The 20,710-nt window shown below is 36.5% G+C and overlaps 1 protein-coding gene across 1 annotated transcript in view; it reads right to left on the bottom strand.

The window, feature by feature from the left end:
- rxfp1 (relaxin family peptide receptor 1) overlaps positions 1 to 20,710 on the bottom strand; it is a 230,813-nt gene that overhangs the window by 6,603 nt on the left and 203,500 nt on the right. The window contains 4 exon segments of the mRNA XM_030146263.1: positions 6,056 to 6,285; positions 7,942 to 8,013; positions 10,155 to 10,226; positions 12,134 to 12,205. Coding sequence (XP_030002123.1) covers positions 6,056 to 6,285; positions 7,942 to 8,013; positions 10,155 to 10,226; positions 12,134 to 12,205 — 446 coding nt within the window.

The following is a 20,710-nucleotide window of genomic DNA, read 5'->3' as shown; positions in this document are numbered from 1 at the left end:
ATCCATTCATTTATCCTATACTCATTTTAAAGGAGTGATAATTTGCTTTTTTAAATGGAATTATGCATTTTCAAACATTTCCCTGTGGTCTACATAAACTGTTAATGCTATGCTTGGGTCTGAACTCTTCATTAATTCAACTCCACAGGTCCATCTTCAACCCTATTTCTGAGTAATGACACCAGAAAGGTCGTTTTGAGCGCTGGCCCTTTAAATGAAAATGAGCTACTTCAGGCCCCACCCTCTCCAGGTGTTTGGCTGTGCTGCTCTGTCTCGTTCAGTCACTTGAGTTTGTTAATACAACCAACAACTGAACATTTTAGGTAATTGGCTCCAAGTTTGGACATATTTTCAGTTTTTACTACAACCACTGCTGCTGACAAACAGTTTTGGCGTACTCAGACAAACATTCGTCTGAAGTCTTGACCTTACATGTGCAAATGTCGTGACATAAATAGGTATAGACGTAACAAATTAAGAAGGAATTAAAACAGGTTGTAGAAATCCACTCGATTTTTGGCAAAATGAATATAAAGATAGCTTTGCAGCACCTGGAGGGTTCAAATTCAAACTTTTTGAACTATTAGGGTCCAAATGCACAAATAAATGAACCAAAGACTAATAAAAGTGGGTTTAGAAAAATATTACCCCTTTAAGAGCTAATCTGAAAATCAACTATTCGCCCTCTTAACCCATAAAGAGCCAGTGCTACTTTTATGTCACTTCCCAAATTAATTTTTCTCCATATTCAACCTTTGTTAAGTGATTTATCACCATTTATTATAATATTATCCTCTGTGTTTTGCTTTTTTTTCCATAAAAATCAGGTATTTTTCTGTATTTAATTTGCTGAAAATGTGGATGTTCATAAAAGCTCAGATTAAAGTTGTGGGAAAATGAAAAATTAGGAAAAACTGACTTTTTCAGCAAAGATGTCAACAACTAAATGTAAAAACAAGTGTGTCCATCCACTGTCACTGATCCAACTCTATGGGTTTTACTGGTGAATCAATGTTGTAGAAGATGACAGTGTTCCCATGTTCACTACGGAGCCTCTGAACGTCCAAATGGTCATATCTGATGACCATGAAAAGATGACAAACTGTATTTTACACCAATTATTTCGAAGTATTGATAGATCTAGTGGTTCATAAGTTATTAAATATTTTACATCAGTAGATGGTTTTGATTGCCACTGGCTGTTTGGGTCTTTATGGGTTAAGCAACAAAATGTTTGTACGTGAGCACAATGTCAGATGGACTCCTTTAACCCTGTAAAGCCTGAACCATTAAATCATTGACAGAAAATTCCAGTTCTTTCAAACTGGAGCCTTTATTGGTCCTTCTGAACAACCCAAATATATTTTTTTTCAAATGTCAATTTCCATGTGTGACTTTCAATTTTGTATCATATTTGGTAGATCGGGTCTCAATGCTCAAATATTAGTATTTTTGAACAAACAAAAACATAATATAAAACAAACATGTCTAACAAATTGCCTTTTCAAAATTGGCAAAGTTCTGCCTCCTTTGTCATTAATGATAATCTTGTAGTATCATTGGAAAGGCCTCTGGTGAACGAATTCCTCCCCCCTGATGGATTATCTGTGTGTTGCAGGTTTTTCAAGAAATAAAATATCACACTGATCATGTAGAGGGCTTGAAAAACACATATATCAAATATGATACATTTTGGTGTTATAGGGTTAACAGTAAATATCACAAATCCATTAGCATGTCCTCCACATCCAAAGGAAACACTGAGCATTTTTGTTTTTAGAACATATTTGATGCAAGTGCAGAAATGGCTCTGTGAAAGGCTTTTTGTGTAAAGTGATGAATAGCTGTAGACAGTAGCCAATAATCACTGGAAATCAACCATTCATTCATCCTGTGTTAGAAGCTTGTATTGACTACAGAAGGTAAGTGGAACATGACATGGACAAACTCTTTTCTTATGAGCTCAAATAATGCTGTGTACATTTTTCCTTTTCAAAGCTGAACATGGAACACAAATACAAACAAGTCAAGGGTATGAATTATAAAATCAATATAAATATATTCTCTGTCTCCACAAGGACAATATGTGACAGAGAAACACCACAGTTGCTTGTAGTGTCTATTGAAAAACTGTAATTACTTTATTTGTCATATCTGATGTTTACAGTGTATTATGTGTACATGCATTCAATGTCAGCTGTGTGTCAAGAGGGGATAAATATCACGTATGCTTGAAGAATGCACTGAATGCATGAAAACAATAGAAGGAAAATGAGTCACTGACATCTGAAATGGAAATGAAGTCTTGTGGTAAACTAAGTTAGAATAAAGTTGTACAGCCACAGAAAAAATTATTAGACCACCCTTATTTTCTTCCATTTCTTGTTCATTTTAATGCCTGGTACAACTAAAAGTACATTTGTTTGGACAAATATAATAATAACAACAAAAATAGCTCATAAGAGTTTAATTTCAGAGCTGATATCTAGCCATTTTCCGTGCTTTTCTTGATAATAACCAAAATCACTTCGGTTCTTACATCAATATTTAGGGCATTGTACTGACAAAAACAGTGCTTTTGGGCATTCCATGTTTTCTTTTCTGTCTGTTTTAGTCACATGATACACACAGGAGTTAGTACTTGATTGCATAACCATTGTTTCTGATGACTTTTGATGGTCTAATAATTTTTTCGGCAACTGTACTTTCATGTCGAACCATCAGTTAACTGCTTGCCAGTCTTTGTCTGGTCTATGACTCACAACTTTCTTTCCAGACTTTGTTTCATTCCTCTAATAGTCGGATTACAAAGCAGACAAATCCTGTTTATTAAAGAAATCCACTTAACCTAGCAAAGGATAATATGTACAATATTGCACTTGCCTTAATTACCTTGACTCTGTTTTGGTCTAGACACCAGGAATTACTGTTGGACCGCTCACAATCCTCACTGACATTCTCATAATAACGTAGGAAAAGGTCAGCATACGACGTGACCGAATACGGTAACAACATCCTCTGCATCGCTGTCATTCTATATGGAGCCAGACAAAGAGCAGGTATATGCTCTAACATGAATGAATTTGTGTTTTTGCATATTTAGAGCTGTTTCATGTCAGAAGCCTTGATAATTATGGTGAATGTGCACAGTATCCTTTGTTCTTACAGCTATGAAATGTCAGCATATGCTAAATGTGTTCTGAAGTATCTTCCCTTTTGTCTGTTGTGATTCTTCATTAAACTACATCGACCTATTTCCATGCATATGAGTACAGCAGGTATATAAATTAGATCTCTTTACTCTTCTCGCTCAGCTACATCATGCATTGAACGTTGTGTTTCCATTTGATGTAAAACAGCCTGTCTGGATCCATTTGTCAGTCAGAATCTAAGATGTCACATGCGATAGATTCAGTGAAAATGCATCACCAGTTTTAGCATAAGTTGCCCCAACTCATATCACACCTTGAAATTAAATTTATTATCATCATGGAGGAAACTATTCCACAATGTATGTTCAATGCAAAATTCAATAAAACTCAGCTACAAAGTACTTTCCTATCGTAATTATGAATTATGGTATTCTATCTTCCTCTACACAAATACTGAGGCTCTACCCGTGTCTGTGTTATCTAGTATATACAAATAATTCATCATCTTCCCATTTTCTCACTCGGCGATAGCGCCAGTCTTTATGTGAATGTTTCCTATTCAGGTGACAGGCTTTCTAATGATGAATGCCATTACTTTTAGATCAGATTTATTCATATGGGTCTAACAGTGAGTAAGAATAAATCAACAGAGATGGAAGTCACCGATAAGAAACTAATTTCTAAAGAGGCAAGAGGTTAAAAGGACTGAAGGATTTGTTATTTTACTTTATTACATCACAGACATATTTTACAACTAAGTCAGTCTATAAAAAAATGAAGTGATGTGAATGTAGATACAAATTGTACTATATAGTCGGCACAGTATACACTAGGGTTGGGAATCTTAGTTGTCAGGCTGATACCATACGAATCTCGATACAGCATCTCAGATACGTCTGTGGCATCTCGCAATGCGATACGCTATGATTCATACCCAAATCACAATAGAGAGTGGTTAAGCACATTCTCATTCAACACATTCATTCTGGTAAAAAAAAATATGCAGTGCAACTACACACTAACCTATGCCTGTCCATATATGATGTCTGTTTACATCCCTGTCTGTGATTATGTGCTGATGTATAGTGTATGATTATATTGTATGGATTATATTATATATATATTGGATTATATATGCTGTCTCTGTATGATTGTACTGATGTTTCCCTGTTCTCTTTTATCTTTTTTATCTTCATTGATTTATCTGGTCTCTTAGCTGTCTTAACTCTCTTTTTAATTAATGTGCTGTAATATATTGTATTTTTTGGGTGCCTACCGGTATTGTCATCAGGCCATGGACTACAGCACAATACTAGCCATTTTGGCTAACTCTGCCCCTTTTTACTGTTATTGATACAGTTAATTATTTGGGATTGTCCATAATACAATAAACTAATAAACTAAACTAAATAACACCATGACTTTTCACAAAGTGGCTTTTGTGCAGTTTCAGAACACGTGCCTCACATACAATCACATGAAAAAGTTAAGACTTTGTTTCCAAAGTCGTTTGTCTGCATGTTTTTAACACTCAACTTCTTGCTCCCGTGCCGAATCAATTTGTAATGTTTTTTTTTTTTTTTTTCTTTTTTTCTTCTTTTTTTTTATGTAATGTGTTTGTAATGCAGGTAATACAGAAAAAGGTTCTGTCCCCTTAAGAGATACCTGCGCAAGGTATTCTGGGATGTGCATTTCAATATGTATGTCACTGTTTACGGAAGTATCTCTGGTATGTACGACAGTATTCAATACAGCTTACATAGTAAAAAGTACACGTTAAAAAACCACATGTCGTCACCTCCCTTCTGTGTCTGTCAGACTCAGATACTGCACATGATAATATTCAGCGGTTGTGCTCGTGCTGCAGTACATCTACGGAGCTCATACTGGTGTGTGCAGTGTACACACCTGCGAATCTGCATCGCACATTAATGTGGGTCTGCAGAAAAGAAAAACTTTACCCAAATAAAGAGTAACACTTTTAAATGCAAGTAAAAATATATTCTATTGAATGGATTGAATTTTATCGATACAAACATTCAATAAATGATGCATCGCGATGTCATTCCAAACTTTTCATTCACTTGCAGCTTCTCTACAGGTGCACTCGGATCGTGCACATGCGTGTTGGCGTATTGATACGTATCGGATCATCTTCCCATCCCTAGTATACACAATGTAAATCAAAGAAGAAAGCTGAGAGGTTAAAACTTAATTACTCCGCCCCTTGAAGGGAGGCAAGGGGTATTATTTTTGGTTCGGTTTGTTTCTTATTTAGTTTCTTAACACTCTAGTAGCAAAACTATTGGTGGAATTCATACCAAATTTGGTTTATAGACAGGGCTGGGTAATAAATAACATACCAAAATGTCAATTCTCAGTCTGGTTTAAAAGTCAAAGAATAAAAATGGGTTTTAAAATTAGTTTTAAAAGCATCAACTGTAGATGAAGTCCAGATATGGACAGGTAGGCTGTTCAGTAGTTTAGGCGCAATTACAGAAAAGGCCCACCCTCCTCTGTGCTTCAGTCTGGACCTTGGAACAACCAGGATCAACTGGTCAGCTGACTTCAGTGAACGAGAAGGAGTGTGCACAAATAAAAAATCTGAGAGATAAGAATGTGCTGACCCATGTAATGACTTAAAAACAAGTGTGTATCTGATCCTCTCTAAGTGAAGGGTATCCATCAAAACAGAGCTAAGCTAACAGAGCTATAATGTAAAGTATCAGCTGAATTTTTATGAGAAGGAGAAAACTTAAACCCACAAAGTAGATGTATGTAAAGGATGTGTTTTGGTATTGGTCAAGTGCATTCTGGTACATGTTTGCTCGCTGCTCTTGATAGTTTTTAATACAATGCAACCACTGTTTTATAGTTTTTTCACTGCTGTTTTTAATACTTACAGCAGAGGGAGATGATGCACATGGCGTGGAGCTTGTTTTCTGAGCGGATGTACGAGCGCATGCAGATGACAAAGATGTTTCCAAAGCAGGTGGTGGCAGAAACCACCCACACAAACACCCTCAGCACGATGTTGGCCAGAAGATCCTCAAAGGACGAGATGCCGTCGGTGTTGGGCTTACAGCTGCGCACATGAGGAGCGTAGCCACAGTACTGGAACTTCTTAAAGTAGCTGACAGATGAAAGAAGAAAGAGGAGGATGACGTCAGGAATAAGGCGCTCAGTTTATCCAAAGCTCTACCCTCACAAAACTCCGCTTCAAGACTCACATATGGTCTGTTTAGAAATTCAGGAACAGCAGGATTGTTAAAAGAAATGAATATAAGAAAAGGTCAAGTGAATTCAGGCCAATGGTAAGCAGACTGAAAAAGTTTTTAAGAGATAATTCTTCGCAAATCTTTTAGAGTTGTCTGTAAATTACTTTGACATTTCATCCAAAGTTGAATTAAGCCAAAAAAAGAAGCAAAATAACTGAAAGAATTAGAAACAGAACAGGATAAATGGCTCATGACATTGTTATTGGCACCAGATATTGATGTTGAAATTTTAATTCCACAACAATAATTAAAATCATTAGGATTCAAGGATTCATGGAGACATTATTTCCATTCTGTACAAATACATTATACATATGGGGAATGAAATGAGTTACTCTGTTCCAGGTAAAAGATGCAATACCAAGAAATACAAATGATTAAAAAAAGACTGAGATAATAAAATATACAGAAATGATATCTAAGAATAAATGAAAATGTAGTATAAACACAGATATAATAAATTATTTGACAATATTTTTACATTTTATGTTTTATTTCTACATCACTGTGCTACATTTAACCCTCAAAGGACCACAGCAGTGTTTCAGATCTCAACTTCTTCTGTATTTATTCTGTTTTTCTGTCATTTTCTATCAGTCGTTAGTAGCTGTTTTTGATTTAGAAGAACCCAAAGTTTCATCTGATTCTTTCTAAGTCCAGATTTAACATTTTCTTTGTCTGAGAATGTGCCACTGTACTGAAACTGAAACAAATTAATTTAAATAAATTATGTTTTTACAGTGCACACTAAATAAAGTCACTGTTTTTAGCTTCCAGATGATTTTTTTTTCTCCACATCCAATCTTTACTTAACAAATTACGGTCCTTCACTTTAATGTTATGGGTGTTTTTTGAGGTATTTATCATATTTAATTAACTGACTATGTAAATATTAAAAAAAAAAAAAAAAAATATTGACTATACTAATGCCAACAGTCAAACATATGTTTGCATAAATTATGGAAACTTTGATTGTCCAAATGACACAAAAAGCAGAGAAACTCCACATTAATATGATTCAAGGTTCAGCAGTTATTTTATAGTGTCAGATATATACGGTCTCGACTTTTGAGGGTTAAATAGTATTTAATTAGTTGGAATTTTAATGGTGAATAAAAAGGGATTTGATTATATAACCACAACACAATGCAGACAATAATTCAATCTTTTTTTTTTATATGTGGCATTAATGTTTGCTACTGTATTTGAACAAGGAGTTTTACAATAGAAATAAATACCTGAATTCATAAATAAATTAACAATATAGTTTTCAATCAGGTCTTTCAAAGGGGAGCTCTGTATTCCTGATGCATGTCAATGTACCTGATTGTTCTATTGCTGTTACTATTAATTTAGCTGCCCTATTTACTCTCCCCATGTTTATTAATTAGTTTTTACCGTCTAATCAGATAATTTATTCCTGTTTACTTATTTTCACAGGTCTTCCATATAGCACCACAACAAGCAAATGATAGGAACTGACAACAGAAACATGGATGACGTGTACTCACATATGAGTCAAGTACTTCAGAGGCTCAAACATCCTCCGCTGGATGTTTCCGATTTCTATCCCCTCTATGCTCCTGAAGGGAACAAAAGGAAGGAAGTCAGATCGTATTGTTGTTAATGAAATCAATCTGTTATTCATCGTTTTCATTTCACTGCTCTACAACTTCTTAGAAAATATCTGCTTCAGACGCTAAATCTGCTAAATCTTACATACTTTAATAAGATGAATCAGAAAACAAATGACAAAAGTGCTGGTTACCTCATGTTTTCAATATATATCATGGTGTTTTTACACATATATACTTAGTGCCATTAAAAAAACACGGGTCAGAATATTATGTATATTTGGAGATATATTAAATTAATTGGTTTGGGGTTACCTTCATGTTAAAGAGGGTAGCATTGGTCATTAGAGAATGAATTGTGGATAAACTGTGATCAACTTAACACGTTTAATCAGTCACTGAATACATACGCTCAGAAATTAAAAGTGTCATCATTCAACATCTGGCTTCCAAACAAGCAGTGCAGCGTCGATGCATAGAACTAAGTCTCATGATTCTGTCCTGAGGGATCCGATCACTCCGATTAATCCGACGACTGATTGTACTGCGATGACAGCGCAGACGGCGAGCGACTTCACCACAGCTCAGACCTGCTCGTAACCTGCCAATGGCACGTTCTCTCTGTTGTATTAAAAGTCGTGGCATTTTTAACTATAGACTATTGACCACACCTACAGTTATCAGTCAAACGAGACTCTGTACAAGAGATTTGACTCAATGTCCCACATTAAGGGATAAGTCCAAATGCCAACATCACACGTGTCAGGAATGGTGAAAAAAACACAGCTGTACTCATCTTGTGAACAACATGTACAAAACAGGCACCTGAGCAAATCATTTTATGGAAATTGCATCACATGTTTGGATTGTGGGTTTTTAATGGCGTTAAGTATATGTTGGTTTATGTACATTTATACAATGGATTTATAAATGTTCTACTAGATAGAACAGTAAAGTGAATGTATTGTAATGTGCAGATATTGTTTTGAGGTAGATCTGATAGCTCTGATCAAACATTCCCTTTGAATAAAACCCATTTTCTCATTTATTCACATAGTTTCACAATTTGGCCCTAGGCTGTTTCTTAGAAATACAACCAACTAGCACTTTGGACTTTTCTTTATTGGTGACTCAAATTTGGGAAAGTTAAACTCCTTTTATTTTGGAAGCATTTTACTTGGAGACCAGTGTTTTGTGTTTTCAGCCTTTACTTGACACGGTTCCCCTCACCGGCTTTCAGAGACTAGACCATGGGTCGGCAACCTTTACTATCAAAAGAGCCATTTTAGAGCAGAAATAGAAAAATTAAATTCTCTTGAGCCAAAACATATCCCTATATATTTTACCTCAAAGTAGTGACTGTTTAAGAAGCTCTTTAAGGATTAGTTTTCATGGAATATGTTGAGAATGAATCAAAGTTTTGGTACATTTAAAGAATTGCACTAAAGAAAAAGCTGTTGTGCAAGAAAAATGTACTGGTATGTGAATGCTTTCTTTGCAATGGAGAATACAGATGAAAACCATCTGTGTCATAAAATAAAAAGTAGTCTATTACTACTTCTACTGCTTCTATATTTATTTGGAGTATAGTCTACATTTTTACAGCCGCATAACATCAGATTGACTTTATGGTTCCGACAATAATAGCAAAATGTGTACAAACAAACAAACAAACAAACAAACAAACAAACAAACAAACAAACAAACAAACAAACAAGCAAGCAAGCCTTAGTGTTATTCATTTCCATATGTATTTGACATTCCACATGGAGCCAATAGAAAAGGGCCCCAGCGGTTGCCTACCCCTACACTAGACTATATACACATTTATTTACCACTATAAATGCAGCTTCACTGTTTACACCCAACATGAAAACACAGAGCAAAAAACCCGTCATTCAGAAAATATCCTGACTGAGCAGAACATTAATAAAAAACACGCTCCCTAAAGCATCTCAAGTGTTTTTTTTGTATTATTTTTTCCCATGACCCATGGGCATCATGGGATGTTTGTTTTCATCTTCCACACCTATAAAGACTACAAAGGAACCCTCGAGGTGCCTCTTGTGGTTCTTGTTTTCTTTTTCTTGGTCTTTTATTCTTTATTTTTGATTACTGGCACAGTGTGTGACAAAGTACAGTATACCTACAGAGATTTCAGTTTATGCAGCTTGTCGAAGTGGTCAACCTGTAGCTCCAAGATAGGATTATATGAAATATTCCTACAAAAGACAAGAGAGACAACTGTATAAATAAAACAAACACTAGGCTTAATAACATTATTACACATTATGTATCTTTCAGTGCTACATAACATAAAAAAAAAATCATGTAGTGATTTATTTTACAACCCAGAAATAACATGGTAGTAGTTTGAAGGTAACTGTAGAAATAATACATTGTTGTCTATAAAGTTGGAATAAAATATTTTCACCTCTTTTCATGAAATGATTGGAACAATGTGATTTGTCCTTGATAAATAAAATGTAACTAGGACTCAGTATGTAAGCATTGCACCCAAAGGTGATTACTGATATGTATGAATAGGAATAACAAGAGGAATGTACCTGAAAACAAAATTATTCCAACTTCATGGGCAACAGAGTATGTTTGATGCTGTTACCTTGAAGTCTTTCTTTCTTTCTTTCTCTCTCTCTCTCTCTCTCTCTCTCTCTCTCTCTCTCTCTCTCTCTCTCTCTCTCTCTCTCTCTCTCTCTCTCTCTCTCTCTCTCTCTCTCTCTCTCTCTCTCTCTCTCTCTCTCTCTCTCTCTCTCTCTCTCTCTCTCTCTCTCTCTCTCTCTCTCTCTCTCTCTCTCTCTCTCTCTCTCTCTCTCTCTCTCTCTCTCTACCAAAGTGTAGACTATTCTACCTGGGGTCCATTCCCAATATAAAAGTACTACAATTCATACATTTACAAAACACATAGTTACATTAATTTGGCATTGTTTCATTATTATACCTGTTTCTATTTAATGGTGATATATAGGCTAGATAGATATAGGCTTGTAAACACAAGAGCAGCGCTTGCTTCTGGGCGAGTGTCTCCTGCAGCAGACCCAATCATGTGATCACATTTTACGAAGACGTAATGACGCGGCTCTGACTCTGTTCCGCTTGACTCTTGGACTATGGAAAAGCAAACCGGTTCTTTGGAGGCACCAGGTTGGAACCAGCTCTAGCACCAGCTCCAAACTAGCACCAGGTTCTTTTTAGTGGAAAAGGGGTATTAGACACCATTTAAAAACCACACCCAGGCATTAAAAACAGCCCAACACACCAAAAACACAGTACAACAGATAAAAACAAGTGACAGGACTTTAACTCTGTATAGACAGAGGTAGTTTTTCATACAACTTATGAATTAATTCATGCTTATTACACAGAAACTGTCTCTGGTATTCCCAGGTAATGCATCACAGCACCAAACATATCATTTCCACAGTATTACCCTCAAATAAGTGGAACTATGTGGAACATCAGCATCATAATATGGTAAAATAAAAATTTTCATTCCAAGATTTTCAGTTGGTTATTACAGGAGTTAATTAAAAGGTCATTAGTTGGGTATTTACAAATTATTACCTGTGTATTACCAAACCATTACCCCACTATTACCATGTCCTGTAATGTTAAATTTCTTGTTATCCTCAGCCTTTGCCACATGCATGTGCAAAAACTTTAGCGTGGACTGAAGGCCGAGGGTTTTCAAGTGCGGGCATGTTATGTTTTTACTTTATCATGAATATAACTCTCACCTTCCTTTCACATCAGAGTCTGGTAGACATTATCATTCATGCGACGTCCAGGTTTATGATGTTAATATTTGAGATTGAGTGTCTTGACTGTATAATGGATAAATCTCTACAGAGAGCTCTTCAGAAACACAAATCCACTTGAATGTTCACATCTGATCACATGGTGTGCACTCAAATATCTGAGACAACAGGTAGTTAATTTAATTTAATCAACTTTCTGTATGTTTAATGGAGCTGTATATAAAATCATCGACAATGACATCTTTATTTCCATCCTGCATTAGGTCATAAATCCCATACTAAATATTCATGGAGTAAGTAAGCTTGCATGGATAACTGTACATCTGAATATAGTTTATGTCAACAGGACTCACAGTTGGAGCAAATCCCCCAGTAAGACGAAGAGATTGGGTGGGATCGACACCAGTCTGTTGTTGGACAAATCTCTGCATGGGAAGACAAATCCACACCAGTTTACCAAGAGTACAAAACAAATACCAACACAGAAAACAGGACATCTGACAGACTGATCAGAGGAAAATACAGCCACGTAGTAAACCTTATGTCTAGAAACGTATTATTCAACTTTCTGATGTATAGAGGTAACAAAAGTATACCATAACATGCTGCACAGTTTTAATCCCCCTCAGCCAAATATAGTGTAAGATTCTGTTAAAGTTGCTGCCCTATGATTTAGATTAGATTGTCTTTGTGCAAAACTTATTACATAAATATTTATATTTGAAAGTACTCATTAAATTCTAACTGCACAAGGCCATTTAACCTTAAAAAAGGAGGTCAAGGCCACCTATTTTCAATATTCTTAAGCTCCATGCCAAGATGCATCCACAGTATAAATGTGGTGAAGACATCTCAATGCATTCTTCAGATAATGTGATTGTGCCGTTGGATGGAAAGACGGATGGATGGACAGACAGACAGATGGACGGACAGACGACAAAACGATTACAATACTCCTTGGCTGAAGGGTAAAAATTGAAGTCATGTTCTTTATTCTTGTATAAGTCCAGATACTCACTCTTTACTGCAATAAAAGTGAATCAAAGTTAAAAACAGCTCTTTGATGGAGGCTGTTTCTCTTCTAAAATAACTGAATCTTCTGTCATATTACAGTTTTTGCCAATTGCTTTATGAAATTTGTCTCATTGTGTCAAAGTCCAATAAGATACATCCCAGACCTGGAGCTAAACACAGCATGAAACCCTGCCACAAAAATCTGACGCTCCTTTGTCAAAACCATCCACAAATGCACCATTTGTCTCTTTCAAAGCACACTGATGTACTTCACATAAAACCCCTGTCTAGCCCTTTGTTTTGTACCTTTTACCTGTTGTGTGTTCAGTACATCTAATCACTTTTCAATGAATACAGAAAAGAAAAGCTTTCTAACAAATACACAGCGTACTTTTGGTCATTAAATGTTTTCACAAAAGAAAAGTGGTTCAGTCCCATTTATCACATTTCACAACTTTTTTCTGTTGTCTCTTTAGTCATTATAGGTTTTTACAACCACCACTAAACACAAAAGACCACAAAGGGACTGGTGTAATTGTGTATGCATTTGTTTCCCATTCAGTGAACAAACTTGGTGGATTTTGCAGCAGTCCATTTATTTCTACTTCTGCTATTATTTAACGCTGGGTGAAAAAAAAGCCATTTGCGCCTGCTGTGACAGTTACGGGCAGAGGGGTCAGTTTTCTTCACTCATGTTAATGTATTTAGAAGGACAGAGGAAGGCGTTCTCTGAATATATCAACTTAAAGTCATTATTGAAAAGAGCGTAGATGCATATCATTATTACTAATGAGGAAGCTCAACAAGTGCACATTAAGTTAAACGGTCTGATTCCAAAAAAAGCATAAAATACAACCATCAGTTTAAATAAAGTATTTTTTTCCTGATTTGCCAATTGCTTAAACCAGGTGTGTCAAACATGCGGCCCACGGGCCAAAACCAGCCCGCCAAAAGTTCCAATCTGGCCCATGGCATGAATTGGTAAAGTGCAAAAATTACCCTGACGATATTAACAGTTGATCTGATTTTAGTTCAGATTCCACATGTCTGTTACTAAATGTTGTGTGCCTTTGTAGAGCCATTTCATAACTGACATGTATGAATGATAAATTGAGGCATAATATTGTTAAAACTGCACTTATTTTTCTTAAGAATTTTTACCTCCGCCAAGGAGGTTATGTTTTTGCCAGGGTTTGTTTGTCTGTTTGTTTGTTTGTTTGTTTGTCTGTCCGTTAGTGTGCAACATAACTCAAAAAGTTATGGACAGATTTGGATGACATTTTCAGGGTTTGTTGGAAATGGGATAAGGAAGAAATTATTAAATTTTGGTGGTGATCGGGGGTGGCGGGGCCCACGGGGGGGGGGGGGCACTGATCGTTAGTGTGCAACATAACTCAAAAAGTTATGGACAGATTTTGATGAAATTTTCAGGGTTTGTTGGAAATGGGATAAGGAAGAAATGATTAAACTTTGGTGGTGATCGGGGGTGGGGGGGGCCCACGGGGGGGGCCACTGATCAGCCTTGGCGGAGGTCTGCGCTCTCCGAGTGCTTCTAGTTTTTTCAAGTTATTCACATCTTTTTTGTTTGGATAATTTGCAAATATAAATATTTTCATAATTTAATCTTATTGTTTTGCACTAAAACAAAGACAACAAGTGGTGCCAGGCACAACAAACCCTGCCCCTCACATGTATTGTAGCTTATTTTGGCATCGATCCAACTGATGTCATGTCTATGTGTGTGCTGATGTCAGCACATCAATTGCCTCTATATATGTGCCAAGTTTAAAATAAACTGAAACAAAATTGATGTTTTTATAGACGTGAAATTTCACCCATTGTAAGTAAATGGGAGAAGAAAAAAGATTTTAAAAATTCACCAAAAATTTGAATTTGACCTACATTTCCCAAAATGTAATCACATCTATTCTGGGTCACTGGCAATCTATAAACCCAATTTGGTATGAATTCAACCTATAGTTTTGCTGCTAGAATCTTAACAAACAAAGAAACAAACTGAACCAAAAACAATACCCCTTGCCTCCACTTTGGGAGGCAGGGTAAAAATTTGGAGTTGTTATTATTTATAAGCTATTATGTTATTTTACTAGTCTGGCCCACTGGAGATCAAATTGGGCTGAATGTGGCCCGTGAAAGAAAATGAGTTTGACACCCCTGGCTTACACACTAGTTTGACAATCTCAATAATGCACAACACTTGAAAATAAACATCTCACTCTTCATGTGACGCTTCAGTCAAAACCAAACAGTCTTTTATCATCACTTTAAACAATCAACACAGGGATCATTTCAATGATTCTATCAAAGCAGCGGCAATACACTGATGTCTAGACTTTAGTGCATCTCACAACATTTCAATGAACACGATAAAAGGGTGTCAGAAGAAAATACACAGCTTACATTTTTCCATTACAGGTTTATATAAAAGAAACAGAGACAAAAATAAAAATGTACGTAGGCAAGTAATACATCACTGCAAACTCATGGGAAAAAAAAAAAAACTGTTATAGAAAAATGAGACAAATGTGAATAAAAACATAAAGTAGTGCTGTAAGGGATTGTCAGAGATGATGGGTGGATGGTTTATCATAATCACGCCTCTCCTCACCTGTATTTACATTGTCACCATGGTGATCTAGACATGTCTTTACAGGTTGGACCTTGGCCTAGGTTGTCCACACTGTGTCATACTGAACCCATAAAGACCCAAACAGCCACAGCAATAAAAAACCATCTACTGATCTAAAATGTTTAATAACTGTTGATCCATTAATCCTGTCGATACATGTAAATAATTGGTGTAAAATGCAGTTTGTCATCTTTTCATGGTCATCAGATATGACCCATTTTGATGTTCAGAAGTTCCATAGTGAACATGGAAACACCGTCATCTTCTACAACACTGATTCACCAGTAAAACCCATGGAGTTGGATCAATGACAGTGGATGGAAACACTGGGTTTATGTTTACTTAAAGATATAATTGCTGAAAAAGTCACTTTTCATACAAACACTTCCCTTTCGGGTACATTTCAGTAGCCACACATTAAATTGAACGAAGATGCTAATCCAAGTTTTTTAGTAGAATACAGAACAAATATAAAAATACAAATCAAAAAAAAGTGGGCAGGAGGAGAGGGTTTGCTTTGCTTCTTAATCAACACGTTAAGCTACAATAAGGTGTGTATGTTTGCATTAACCTAAACAAAAATGTATGTCATATAAATGTTATCACATGACCGATGTATTCAATTCATATCAATTACAGATTTAACATAGTTTGTCCATTTTGACCAAATAGTGAAAAAACAAAGAGTCCCTTTGACCCTTAAAACAAAATGTCAGCTTCTCCAGAACGTACGATATCAATCCATTCTTCAGTTGTGGGTGTTTCAGGCTTTAACCATTTTCTAGTGATAGTCTTTGTGCTTGCTGCAAAAAGTATTAACAGTTTTTTTTTTTTTAATCTTTCAGAGTCCAAAAAGTGGCTTTTTCAGTAAAATCTATCAACTGAACATAAAACAAGTGTCTCCATCCACTGTCATTGATCAAATTTCATGGGTTTTACTGGTGAATCAACGTTGTAGAAGATGACAGTGTTTCGATGGTAACTATGGAGCCTCTGAACGTCCAAATGGGTCATATCTGATGACCATGACAAGATGAATAACTGTATTTTACATCAATTATTTACATGTATTGATAGGATTAGTGGATCAACAGGCATTAAACTTTTTATATCAGTACATGGTTTTGGTCGCCAGTGGATGTTTGGGTCTTTATGGGTTAAATACAAACCAACATGAACAGACCATCAGGAGCTTCTAGCAGGATTTACAGACACAGCTGTAGTAAGGGGCTCATCACAAGAATATATCAACACTAAATAGACTTTACAGCCTGGAAGCATCACAGATCGACCTCACAGTGGCTGACCATATTTTACCACACCTATTCAAGACCCACCACATCTACCTGGAACATTTACAGGACAGGTTCTTGTCACCTGCTGCAGCTCTAAGCCTTGTACAAACAGTGTTTTGCTTCCTTCCAATGGTGGCCATACATGATACTATGAAACTTCACCAGTCACAAGTGTTTGCTCCTGGAGGATTCTGTGGGTTTCTGTAAATTGGCTTAGCGTCTGGTTTTGACCAACTCTATATATAAAGTGTCATGAGATAACTCTTGTTGTGATCTGGCGCTATATAAATAAAATTTGATTGATTGATTGATTTGATTGGTGTTCACCTGTAAGTCGCTTTGGAAAAAAGCGTCTGTCAAATGCATAAATGTAAATGTAAAATGTAAATGTAAATGTCCTCTTCCGTATCTGTAATTTCATGTTAATTACACTGATTACATGAACTGAAGCTATCTTTATTTGTATTAATGAATTGATTACTCAACAACCTTGGTCCTCAATGTCTCCAAGTCCTCCATTTCAGACTGATTATTGATTGCATGTTATTAACATCCTGCAGAATATTTTAGGCCACCATTTCACATTCATTTAGTATCAGCTCTAGTCAGGGGCGTCGCTACCAATTGTGAGCCCCATGAAAGCTAAACGTTGTAGACCCTTTCATAAAATTCAGTATCTTGTTGATCTGCCAGAGATGGGGTGGGGGGTGGTGGTGGTGGTGTTGGGGGTGCGGTTCATACATAACGTCACTTGCGCTAATGTCAAAACGAACCTGAAACTTAACATACTTTCAACGTCCAATTCCTGACTTCTATGCCTCTCTTATACAGCGGATCTTACACAAAATTTTCACTGCTTCTAGCCTGTATCCACTGTACCCCCTCCTCTGCTCTATGGGCCCCCCACAAATGCTGGGCCCCATGAATTTGTCATGTCCCCCCCGTTATCAGTGCCCCAGCCTTCAGTTCTACTGTGTCATATCAGTACTTGGACTCTTGTATGTTTTGTCTGTCTTGTGTGTCATTTCCTGTTTTATTTTGTTAATCCTCCTCTTGTGTCATGTCTGGTGTCTTTGCTTCCTCTCCCTGATTGTTTCACCTGTGTTGATTACCTGTCTCCGCCCTGATTTGTTCCACCTGTGTCTCATTGTCTTCCCTCCCTTCTGTGTATTTAAGCCCTGTGTTTTCCCCTGTCCTGTGCCAGTTCGTATTCCTTCCTTGTGTTGTGTATACTTACCAGCGATTCTCTGAACCTGTTCGTCTGCCTGTCTGTTCGTTCCTGACCTGGTTTGTTCCTCGTCTTCTGAGCCTGCCTGATCCCTGTCTGTACCTCTGCCTGATTCTGCCTCACTGGTTTTCGACTTTTGCCTGGACTCACGGTTAGTGCTTTGCTTTATCCCCATGTACCGTTGCCTGTTTTCTGGATCCTCTGTGTATGACCTGGTCTGTCCCCTGACTCTCCTCTGTTTCCTCCTAGTCGGGTTACCCTCGTGTGCTCCCGACCCGGGCAGAGAGTTTCCCTTGCTGGTCTCGGACGCCGTGACGAATTCACACAGTCTGACCTGCGAAGACTCCTTAACGAAACCTTTTTGTGAACTGTTAATTTTGTCCGTGTTTAATAAACACTCTTTAACTTTATTCCTGTCTGTTGGTTGTGCATTTGGGTCCAAGTCTTGTGTCACTGGTTCTAACATACTGCAGAAAACTCATCTGCTGCTTCTCTTTGTTTTTGTGTCAAACACGTTAAATTCAATGCAGTGTTTGTCACATGACAGTAACCCCTCATCAGGTCCTTCTATCCTGTGCACATATGCTAATCTATGCTGCTCTTTGAACTTGATAAGCAGTTCATATCACGTTCTTGCCAATGACTTTGAATTGCATCTTATTATTGAAAATGTCACAGTGAAGTGTGTGAGACTGAGCTAAAATCAATCCCCTTTTCCCCTTTTATGTGATGACTACTGCAGTATTACAGCCTGTTTTACATGAAGTAGTGGTTCCCATTTTAACATCACAAATTTCTGGCAACCCCAGACATTCAAAACTGACACATTTTTCTCTTGGAGATGTCTCAGCGGGGTCAGATAGGTGAAGAAATCTTTCCATTCTCTGAATCTCTGTTCGGTCTCTATGTCCAGGCAGGTTGAAGCGTAGTAATGCACGTGGTCATATGATCGGGTCAATCAAGATATGCCCGCTCAGATATTTTATCCTGCATTTTATTGAACTTGATTCTTATTAGGAAAAGTGTTTGGTGTTTTAATTATAATGAAATATATACTGAACCACTAAAAATATTTTTTTAAATATTTATGAATTTTTTTTATCAATTACTAGAAATTTCAGGTGACCCCAAGGTTGAAAAACACTGACATAAAGCATAGTAATATTAGTTGTTTTGCATGTTGTATTACAGTTAACAACTCTGAAGCTCAGCCAAAGATGGCAATGTATTGGATTGTAGAGATATATGATTTGTCAAAAAAACAGAGGGGGGCATGTATTTTTTTGGGTTTTTTTTTTTCGGTTGGGGGCAGTAGTTATATACATGGGGGTGTGGTCCATAACTAATGTAACTAACGCTGGTGTGAAACAAAAGTGAAACTTTACAGACATCTCCCAGGTTCTATTCCTCTATTATACAGCGGATCTTACACAAAATTTTCACAACTTCTAACCTGTATGCACTGGACCCCCTCCACTGCTCTATGCCCCCCCCCACAAATGCTGGGCCCCTTGAATTTGTTACGTTTGATCAAAGCATCAGAAAGAGACCAGCTGTTCTGTAGTATCCTATTCTACCCTATTACGTTCTATTCTGTCCTTTTGCGTCCTGTTCTGGTCTATTCTATTACGTAAATCAAAGACAAAGCAATAGTTTCATCAGCCGTTTTGTCTGTGTTGTCTGACAGACAAGCCAAAACGCCAATGTTCACAAAAGAGACCCACTGCAGCAAAAAGTCAATAACGATAGAAGTTAGAGGACCTTAAGAAAAAAGCTGTTCAGACACTAAAGTGATTCAGGTGGCTTTTAACTGCTACAAAAGCGTCACTGCAGCAAAACATTCCAGAAAGATCATACTGTTGAATCCTCACGAGGCTGACAAAAACATCAGAAGTAAAGAACATGGCCTCCTTTCTGGTTTGAAGAAATGAGGCATACATCTATAAATAACATCAGGTGTGATTCTGAGTCAGAACGAAATCTTACAATGTCCAAATCAGAGCAAATACTTATGGTTTTTTTTTACAGCCTTTTTGTTTCCAGATTTATCTAACAGCTTTAAATAAAGTTCAACATCTTTCAAAAAATAAATAATATTTGGTTTTGTGTTACAGAACTTACATTTGTGAATGAAAAATTTAGCAAGTAAGAGGACTAAATTAATTTTATATATATATATATATATATATATATATATATATATATATATATATATATGTGTGTGTGTGTGTATGTATATATATATATATATATATATATATATATATATATATATATATATATATATATATATACATATATATATACACACACACACACAGGGTGGGGAAGCAAAATTTACAATATTTTGAGGCAGGGATTGAAAGACAGTGTATGACCAATTAATTTATTGAAAGTCATGAGAATTTGTTTGCCACAAGAAAATTTACATAGTAGAAAATGTTTTTATTCTACGTGTCCTCCTTCTTTCTCAATAACTGCCTTCACACGCTTCCTGAAACTTGCGCAAGTGTTCCTCAAATATTCGGGTGACAACTTCTCCCATTCTTCTTTAATAGTATCTTCCAGACTTTCTTGTAATAGTTTTGCTCATAGTCATTCTCTTCTTTCCATTATAAACAGTCTTTATGGACACTCCAACTATTTTTGAAATCTCCTTTGGTGTGACGAGTGCATTCAGCAAATCACACACTCTTTGACGTTTGCTTTCCTGATTACTCATATGGGCAAAAGTTTCTGAAAA

This window comes from Sphaeramia orbicularis, chromosome 10, assembly GCF_902148855.1.
Source record: "Sphaeramia orbicularis chromosome 10, fSphaOr1.1, whole genome shotgun sequence".
NCBI classification, from domain to species: Eukaryota; Metazoa; Chordata; class Actinopteri; order Kurtiformes; family Apogonidae; genus Sphaeramia; species Sphaeramia orbicularis.
This window is presented reverse-complemented; position numbering and strand designations above follow the sequence as displayed.